Source organism: Adiantum capillus-veneris, chromosome 22 (assembly GCF_014529385.1).
Source record: "Adiantum capillus-veneris isolate H3 chromosome 22, ASM1452938v2, whole genome shotgun sequence".
NCBI lineage: Eukaryota > Viridiplantae > Streptophyta > Polypodiopsida > Polypodiales > Pteridaceae > Adiantum > Adiantum capillus-veneris.
Window position 1 is genome coordinate 103,442,382 of NC_140952.1, and position 10,677 is coordinate 103,453,058.

Genomic DNA, 10,677 nt, shown 5'->3' on the forward strand with positions numbered 1-10,677 from the left:
TGTCTCTCGACATCCGTAACACAATCTACAAACTTGCAAAGCTGGTGCAATGGATCTCACAAAAGGAGATCAACGTAGACTCCATACCATTCGCCAAACTAAATGCTGCGGAGCTTGTGTGCATGTTTGAGAAACATTTTCCTACTACAATGCTAACCATTCAGGTGCATCTTCTTGTTCACATAGTTGATGAGGTGGAAATAGCTGGCACAGTTCATTCCAGATGGATGTTCTTCTTAGAACGTTTCATGAAAACGCTTAAGGGATATGTGCGTCAAAAGGCACGTCCGGAGGGTAGCATGGCAGAAGGTTGGTTGGTATTAGAGTCCCTAGTGTACATTGGAGAGTGGCTAGACGGATTTGATAAATCCCGGGACACGCTATGGCGAACCATAGATGATGAGTGCATATCTGGGATTGTCATGTGCAATCTCGGTGTTGAGAAGAAGATGACGGAAGATCTAGAGGCTAAAATCAACCGATTTTGCATGCTTCACAATCCAGTGATGCAAAAGTGGATTTCACAATATGAGGATGCAAAGCAAGAGCGACAAAGGGCACGAATCGAGTGGAGACGGGGAAGACGACCACCGATGCACTATCCAGCGGTTCTGGAGAGCCTACCAACCTTCATGAGCTTAAGATGGTTGCACAACCAATTGAAAAGCGCACAACAATGCGGTGACGAAGTGACTGAGGAAGAGTGGGAGTACTCTCGGGGTTGCGCGACCAAGGTAAGTTTGCAATGTACGACTAGCTAGTGACTTTATTTCTAAACGTTTGAACGGCCACTCATAATCTTTGTTCGTTGTAGTATAAGTCATACACAGCAGCATGGTGTAAAGGTCGACATTTTAGGGTGGAACGAATCGACAAAAAGCGTTTTACTCAAGATTGTGGAATCATGGCAAAATTTGAACAGTATAGTCGACGACGTTCCTCTGATGCAGATCCTGTGGTGGCGGAACTCACTTACTTCGGCACGCTGCAAGAGATTTTGAGGATCGATTACAGAGGATTTTTTGTCGACTTGTTCGACGTGCAATGATTCAAGATAATCATGGAGGGTCGCAACGCTACTGTGCGTAGAGGAGAGTCTGGTTTTCTTGAGGTGGATTCTACTAAGAAATGGACTGACCTAAGAGACACTTTCGTACAACCCGAGCATTGTGAACAAGTAAGTATGTAAATAGTTAACATCCCCCTTTTACAAGTTATGTGCTTGAAAGCTCTCATGTAAGTTATGTGGCTCTGGCAGGTAATATTTCATCCTACAAAGTCTACATCAAACTGGTGGTACGTCATAGAGGTAGCCCCTCGCAGTGCAAGGACGTATGAAGGCTACCATGTGCCAATCACAACGGCATCAATGGAGGAGATCAGAGAAGATGCTCAATCAGAAGCCGCTGCGGTGGTGCCAGACGAGCATCAAGATGCTACTACTCTATATGGGGTGCATGCAGAGGAGCTACAAAATTAAACAGAGGATATGTGTTTAAACGGAGAGCTCTATATAGATATAGGAAGTTATGCTGAGTTATGCGAGGATGAGAGAGAGATCTCTTAAAGCCACAAATATTGTATTTGAACAATTTTGCTTCGTGTTGTAAAAGCTCTGGCTCTCTAAGTACCTTCCATGGTGTATAACGCTCTTTTCTACTCGCGCTCACATCTTTTGATTGAAAATTCTGAGTTTTCGACTTGCCTTTTCTATCACTCGATTCATTGCGTCATTGTATTTATATGCGTCATTACGTCATTGTATTTAATGATCTTTGCGTCATTGTCTACTCTATTCATTCAATATTAAGTTTAAATATTCGTGTGTTTAATGCAGGTATGGATGATGAGGAGTTTCTTTCTTCTTTGTCACCGCAGCAGAGACAGTGGTACGTGGAGCGTCATCGCTCTGGCGCATCATCGCGCGTTCCTACTCCATCCGCATCTCCCTCTCTTTCGGAGCATTCGGCGCGCTCCGAAGCTTCGGCGTCGACGAGACGAGCTTCACACTCATCTAGACACTGGCGCTCTAGTGGTGGCGGTGGCGGTTGTTGTGGGGATTCCTCCACCAATGCCTCCACACCGCCTCGTGTTCAACGAGGCTCTTTACCCTCCCCTTCTTTGCCTCGTGTTCGACGAGGCTCTCACAAAAGCAGATACAGTTCTTAACACTAGGTTGGTAACCTAATAGGACATAAAAGTGTCCTTTCAGGGTTTTGAAAAAAACCTCCCAAACCATAGTAAATCCACTCATTTTGTAAAATCCTTTCATGAGGTTATAGTTCAAGGCCTACTACACATGTAAAAAATAAGAAACTTGTAAAATTTTTCATCTTTTGGTCACACCAAGCCTCCAAAGTTGATGGACCAGTACATTTTCATCAAAACAGTCATTTCTTACGTTTTGCTGCATAAAAATAAGATTAGGGATTTTTGTAGGACTTGAGATAAATTCCCTAGTTAACTTCAATGGGTTGGTGATCAGAACATATGATTGCTTCTCACTCACTATTTTTTGTTTTGCCAAAAGAAATAGGTACAAAAAGTTGAATTTTTATCATTCTCCAAACCTATCATCAAAGTTTCTATATCCACGCTCAATACAAATAATATATGCATCTTTTCTTAGTTCCCTATTGTCCTTTAGGTTCACAAGGAGCCATGGAGAATGTCAAAAGAATAATACATCTCTTACCAAGGGGAATCTTGGGGACAAAGATGAAGTGCTAAATACAGCAAACATGAAAAAACTGGGCTCAATTAACATTATGAGTTGTAGAATCCCATAGAAACTATTCAATATCTAGCCAAATTTGATCCTTATAACTAGATATGGTTACTACCTACAAAATGCATGTAGTTGTCACAAGAAACTAACAATATTGAAAAAGCTATACTTGATATACTAGAATGTTTCGTTTCTTCTATAAGTGAAAAAATCAACCATCGTTGTCTACTATGCAAAATAGGGTATTAGGTGCCCCAAAACTCAAGGAATATTAGCTTTATGTTACAATATGTGACATAGAAAATCAAAACTCCATTTGGATATCATGAAAGCCATCAAAAGAATCATAGAAGAGCTAAAATTGGCTAAAAAAAAAGATTTGACAATTTTTGTAATTTGGTCATAACTTAGAACTTTAACATTTATTTCTCCCTAGAAGCAGAAGGACATGTTGAGGACTACTAAAGATAGTTCTCTAGCATTATAGACCTCACAAACATGAATTCTAGAGTGGTATAGTTGCAAAAAGTTGAAAAAAACCAAAAACAGGACCCGTTTTTTCACACAGTTTAGGCTGTGAAATGTTGTGCAAAGACAAGGTTAAAGATGGAATTGATATTCTAAAAAAATGTCGAGTTTTTTTCAGCTCATGATCGAGACAAATGTCTAGACAGATAACACCTCAAAATCCATTTTGAAACCCTTGACATAATTCAAGGAAAATGGTCACTTAATAGGACATAAAAGTGTCCCATTACCAACCTAGTGTTAAAGGACTTTCTCCATGCGAGTCGGAGCAAACGTCCGTATGAGCACATAGGGTCGCCTAGACGCACTCGAACCCATGACTTGGGTCACGGAGGTTGAGTACTCAACCAACCTAGCTAGCTCCTTTCTACATGCTTATAATTAGCCTCTTCCTTCTTTCTTGAAATAGCTCTTCATATTTTTTTATGGTCGTTCTTATAAATAATTTCAATGTATTGGCAATAAGGGGGGCGTCCCTTTTTTGTCCCTTTTTTACCCCTGGTCTTTGTGAAATGCACCTTTCCTACCACACTGATGTAGTAAAAAATAAATAAATAAAATTTAAAACTGCCGTCAATGACAAGACGAACTCACTTGGACTTTTTGTTTAAAACAAGAAATGAATGGATGAGTTACAAGCAATTAAGAGGTTTCATAGCCTCGCATCCACAGAGAGGGCACCTCATGGACTCATTTTTGGACGTGCCAATAAGAACAAACATCAAGCAGCGCATACACGCTGCAGTGGCCATGGTTGTGCTTGCATTTGGTTCATTGCCATTCTCATCATCACTGTCCAGCTCTAGGGTGCATCTGCACCAGTCTCTAACCGCAGACGGCATCGATGGGGATGATATTGTGGACGACAACACCGAGCCAGACCGCTTTGAATGGTCTGCATGTCCATGATTAACTGTGTTTGGGCAGTTAATAATATTCGATCCTACGCACATCGCATCAGAAATGCACGAGTGCTGGCTATTTGTGTGCAAAGTATAATTACAGGAGGCCAGAGATAATGATGATGATGAAGATGGTGATGTGGGTTGAGAATTGTGATTGATATGCAAAGAGCTAGATAACCTTAAGTCCAAATCGACATCCGCGAATACGCTCTCACCAGAGCATCGATCCTCTGCTTGTCCAATTGATGTGTAACCATGTTGACCATATCCATAGCCATGCTGATAATAAGGACTGATTGCTCCAGGGGCCTTGACATTACTGTTAGCTTGAATCAATGTATTGTCATTCTCCCATGACAAACATCGAATTGAGCTAGAGTTGACACCAGAATTGCGCTCCAAAGCGCCGAAAGCCGTACGCGGATCCACATGGGTGGTGCTCCCAGTGCTCAAATTTTTGTAGAAGAGCTCTCCGGACTATGTTCGACACGCATGAGAAACCAATGATCAGAATAGGAATATTGTAATGAACCATCCACCATCTAGAGACACAACATACACACATAGTTTTTCAATAAGTGACTCGGACGGGTACGTAAGTACACAGATCACACCCTCCGGCGATTCCATATGGCACACTAATTAGAACAGTCTACATATAATGACACTTAAAACCATAGAATGCAGTGAAACATCATTGAAACTTTACAATCTAGCTCATCCAAAATCATTTATCATAGTACATATCAATCATTGGGAAAGTCTGGAAAACCCATTCAGACGTCAATCGGACTCCCACGGGCTCGAAAAAACTATACATGCACACATATGTAGTAGCTAGATGTCGAGCCGGCTGACCCATGTAGCATATGAGCACACCAATATCTCCGACTATGATGTTTTCTGCCACCTGAATATCTAAGCTGATCCTCTCTAAACATATCCCATGTTTTGGTGAATTTAGGCCATAATTTTCGGCTACTATGTCGAGATATAGTGCAAAACCATGTGTGTGTACTATAGGGCATGCAGCACAACTATATGACATAATAATTATAGCTCTTGGAATTAATAAGTACTAGATACTGTTCATATATATGGCATCATGAAGGGAAATCAATGCTTTTTTAAAACAGCTATAATTAATCGTTTTGTAGGATCATGGAGATGGCAGCAATAATATGGTTCCTCTTAAGATATACGTGCAGAGGCATGCATGCAATGTACATGCAGAACCTCTCTCTCTCTCTCTCTCTCTCTCTCTCTCTCTCTCTCTCTCACACACACACACACACACACACACACACATGCGCGTGCGTGTGTGTGTGTGTGTAGAGAGAGAGAGAGAGAGAGAGAGAGAGAGAGAGTGAGTACCTTGAGATCGAGGCATTGCTCCCATCCAGGGGGGAGACGGGATCCCAGCTGCTGATCCAGTAACACTTTGTTTTCATCGTCATCCCCATCAGCTGAGCTTCCAAATATACACGTCATTAAATCGGGGCCATATAAGCTTTTACTCCCCTCTCTGCTCAAAGCTGGGAGGCCCAGCCCCTGCAGCTCCACGTTCATCATCTTCCCACCAATGCAGAGATCAGCAGAACACTTCTACCCCCGAGAGAGAGAGAGAGAGAGAGGGAGAGAGAGAGAGAGTTTTAACGTCGTAGAAACACTCCCAAGAGACATCCAATATCGACGAGTTTGAACTAAAGACGTGCTTCCAGGAGGGTGATCTCGTACTATGATGGGCGCGGTATTTATCGACACACACACACACACACACACAGAGAGAGAGAGAGAAGCTTGGATGGCTGGATGGCTTGCGCTGTTGTGTGTGAGAGAGAGAGGATGATGATGAGAGGTGTGAGAGCCAACTATTTTAGAAACGCTTAGCAAAGTGCTAAAATTGATGATGGTCGTGAATCGTGACAACCACCACCCCCAGCCTTTGACACCATTTTCTTAAATGACCCCCGTGGGCAATGCTCTCTCTCCCACTTTTCTCACCCCCTTCCACTAGGCCTATAAGGGTTGAGTCTATAATGGGTTGAGTCGCACCACGGAAAAGTGGGGGAGTGAGAGGGAGTGATAGGAAAAATTGCATTAAGGTCGTACCTACACAAACAAAAAAGGAGAAGATTTTATAGGAGAAAGTTGTGGAAATCCACAACGATTTGACTGGTTTCTGAAGCCCTTAAACCTCGGGGAGCTCTGCACCTCTGTAGCCCTCACTTAATACCTGCACAATCCAAAGTGCTAACAACGCTTTAGCATGGCTTCAATTTTATTGTAGTATGACATCGATATGTCCCAAATTGGCAAGTTATGTCTTTTTGCTAGCGCTGCTAACCCCGAGTGCGACTCGACTTTAACAATGCTTCAACAGGGCTTGGATTTTCGTGCGACATGACACATATATGCCCCAAATCGGCAAGAATCTTTTTTGTTGCTAGCATTGCTAACCCCAAGTGGGAATCGTCTCTAAGCTTTACTTGCAAAAATGAAAATTGCAAAGACAACCCAGAGTCCCGACACTAATTGGTTCTCTTCATCCTGAAAAGCATGTTGGACTAAAAACTAACTATTCATCCAACAGTTAGTTGTTTTAAATTTATAATCTCGTCCACTCACTTGTTGACCAAGAAGACACACAAGCCTTGCTCATGAAGACGTTGGCCTCATACTTCAATGATCAGTTTCAAATCATAGTCTAGACATAGAGTCCAATCTACTGTTAGGGTGCGGTTGGAGATTAGTTCTACTACTAAGATTAGTATTCATTCCGAGATTGGCTTTTGCAATTGATGGCCCTGATTAAATGGCATGTCACCTTTACATTGCCCGAGCATGGACCCCTCTCTCTCTCTCTCTCTCTCTCTCTCTCTCTCTCTCTCTCTCTCGCGCGCGCGCGCGCGCATTGTTTTCCATTTTTGATGTTCGTTAAAAGTAGCCATGACTAAGGTTTCTATAAAATAACACTCTTTTTCAAAAGGGCGTGCATATTTGTGAATAGAAATGATAATTCATCTAAAATGGATAATTTTAAGGAAGTTTCTCCCAATTGCATCAAAAGTGTGATAGTTGGCTTGTGTCTACAGATGACAACGAATGGAAGGGTGGCTGCAAGATCGATCAGGTTTATCCAATTTTGGCAGTTGGATACTAAGTGTGACATTTGACATAGCCCAAATATTTGTTGATGTGGAGTCACTACTATATGTGCTTGCATGGCTAGTTAGGATTGAGAGGCTAGATAAAACACTTAGATGACACAAAAATGAAAAAATCTTGGCTTTGGCACATTCAAAACCCTTAGATCAACAGATAGGTGAACTAAAGAAACAGAATTAATTGAAACAAGTGAAAGATTAGCTTATGGTGATTATATCGAGTCAAATGGTTTTCTACAAGCAAGTTGCACAACTATTGCTAGAGGATCTATGAAATCCATAAGAAAGAGTGTATAATCTTATTTATATTTTAATTAAAAATTATATTTATTATTTTAACAGGTTGAGGTGTTGTTTTACAAAATATCTACTAAAATTTAACCGTTGAAGTTTGGATTTTTTGACATGACCACATTCCTTATAAGTGTATCTATGGAATCACCGTAGGATCTTGCAAAATGAGCTTTGCATCTACAGATATCTTAAAAAATGAAAGTATAATCAACTACGCGTTTTAATTAGGATAACTCATAAAAATTACACACCTGGCAAAAAAACACCAATAATTCAAAATAAGCTCCTAATATGTTCTTACCTAATGTGCACGATAACTTTTGCAATATATGAGCGATACTCTACTTATGTTCAAGTATTTACCATGGCCAAGAGAGTCTTTACACAAAAAAAGTTTTCTTTTTGTGAGATTAATTGAAAATTAGGACTTTCCAATGTATTCTTGGCCAGGTATTGTGTGGGCACTAATTCTTGGCCCTCTAAAGGGAGCACAACTATGGTAGCATGCCATACTATTTTCATAAAATGCCTGTTTTTGCACAGTCCAAGTGTGCAAAAACTACCAAAAGTGGGTACATTTGCTCCTGCACATGCCTCTCAAAAGAATCTTTGTATGCATGAAATAAATTTGTGCTTGCAGCATACACAAGGAGGTACTCGTGTTATAGACATATATTGCCACTTTGGCTACTGCTCTCGGCTGCAGCTACTCAATCAGCTCTACAATTATTATGATGCCTTTGAGCACCCTACGAGACTCAAGTGACACAAGATTCTTTTTTTTTAAACAGCAAAACTCACAATTCGTTAGTGTATTGTATTAAACACATCATAATATTACAAAACCAACCTCAAGCTTGTATCGAGCATTGAGGTGCAAAAGTTTACATATTGGATGTTTGCCACCTCGTAGTAAGGCCTTTCACCATCGAATTTGAACAAAATTTCTAGGCTTTACTTACCGTCTGTTGACAACAAGGCATGAGTAGTCCTAGACCAATCTTCCGAATTTTGCTTTCGCCCGAGCGTCCATATTAGCACTTTGCTTTCTTGTATAATCTCTGTGAAGCTTGCCACATGAGGATCTCCTTGGAACACCTGGCCGTTCCTTGTCTATCATACATTATGGAAGAAGAAGTACCTTACAGTTTGAGTGATGATGAGGAGGGCAGGACTTCCCAATTCTTAACTGCAAGGACTAGATTAGCCTTGAAAAAACCAATTTTCCATGTACTTTAGTGACACAAGATTCTTACTCAAGCATCATATTATATATGTATTGGTGAATTATAAAGAATACATCCATTCATTGTAGAGCTTGCAAATACAAAAGTCGATCATTTGTGTGTATAGATGCATGGTAACGATATTTATTATTCTAAAAGAGGAAATTCCATGGACATGATGTTAATCATAGACATTATAACACTTCCCAACACATCAATAATAAGATGTCTTCATGTGGGCAATTTCTTTGAGAAGGACTTTGGCCATTTTTAGATTACCATAAACTTCATGCAGGCGATCGTAGTGTGAGGAGTGTTCTCGCACCACATGTCAAAACAAATGGAGAAAATGTTGAGAGAATTGAGGATCAATGATGTAGTGATGAAGATGTGATAAAATTGGGGTGATTATGGTGGGTAGTTTAGCCTAGCATTCGTGCTTAAACATGGAGTTAATTACGATAAGCTAATGATAATTAGAGAGAGAAAATAACAAGGAGGCTATACACAAAGTAGGATCGATTTGATTAGATGAATTGAAATGAACCAAGTCAATACCGATTATATAGGGTAGGAGGTGATCTCTTGCTTACATCATTGACCATGTTTCCAATGTGCAAGAATCTACCAAACTTGGCAAATGTATCTCTAGTCGAAGTGTAGTGTATCTAGTAAAGTTGTGCTAGGGTGGTGCTCCATGGTGTGAGCTAGGAAAAAACCTAACAACCCTTCCCTTTGTGTCTGAGAATTCCAGACATGTCAAAATCCTTCTAGTGGGGTCTAAGTCTCCCATCTAGATAGATACACCAAACATTAGGAAAATTTTGAACTCATTTTTGGGCCTTTTAAGAGTGCCACATCATCAAAGTTGTATAAAAGAAAGAAGCCCGGTAGACCCCTCTAAATATTGCTTAGAACCCCATGATATGACATATCATTGGAAAGTTCTTGAAAAATGGATTCTAAAGAGCCAAGGTCCAAAAAGTTTGGATGGCTTCTATGAAAGTTATGCCTTTTTTTTTCAATCAGCCAGGTTTTTTTATCGTTACGGTAATCTAAAATCACCTTTTTCTAGATCTACATGAAGGCAATGTCCGATACATGCATGCTATATATCAATAGATAGCATTTGAAGAGTAGATTCTAAATATCCAACCTCCGACAACTTTGGATCTTATTTGCAAAAAATTTACCGATCCCCACTTTTTGAAAGCTATGCCACATCAACAATTCTTACAAGGCCCATTTTTGAGTCCAAACTTTTCCTAATGTAACTGCCCTCCCTACAGAGTTTTCCGAGTAGAGTGTAGGCCAAAGCTCCTCCCCATGAGAGTAGCTGAAAATAAGGGTGAAGGAAAACATATGGAATGTGTATCTCAAAGTTTATCTTCTACAAAGCACATTTCTCCCTTGTCTTCATCACTTGACTCTTCAACTATGTTGACTTTTCCGTTGTCTCTATCTTTGTTTTTATTGTTGTACAAACAACAATTAGACCCATGGTTATTTTTACCACAATGCACATAAGGAATATTGACTCTGTAGAGCTTGCTAGATGAGTGTATAGTGTGGTTGGAGTGTTTACATATCTTCATGGTTGGTGGGCTCCTTGATAATGTAGCATCAAAAACTCCTCATGCGGTCCTTTTGTCTTTGATCTTCTTCTTGTAATCCTAGAGCAAGTTGACAATGTCATCAATACTCTGTACACACTCCTTCTCTTTGAGTACAATGACAATTTGACCGTATTCTACATCACGTATTTCTTTAAGTAGAATTCCTACTCGGTCTTCATTGTCCAATGGACGCTTTATATATGCTTATTGGGT

General features: G+C 40.3%; 1 protein-coding gene across 1 annotated transcript; it reads right to left on the reverse strand.

Moving 5' to 3' along the window:
• Positions 1-3,842: 3,842 nt before the first annotated feature.
• On the reverse strand, positions 3,843-5,962 carry LOC147429941 (uncharacterized). The gene is made up of 2 exons (XM_086495479.1): positions 5,536-5,962; positions 3,843-4,638 (listed from the first exon to the last, which is right to left on the reverse strand). Exons 1-2 carry the CDS (start codon positions 5,731-5,733, stop codon positions 3,889-3,891), a joined length of 948 nt encoding a protein of 315 aa, XP_086351605.1. The 5' UTR covers positions 5,734-5,962; the 3' UTR covers positions 3,843-3,888.
• Between the last annotated feature and the right edge of the window lie 4,715 nt (positions 5,963-10,677).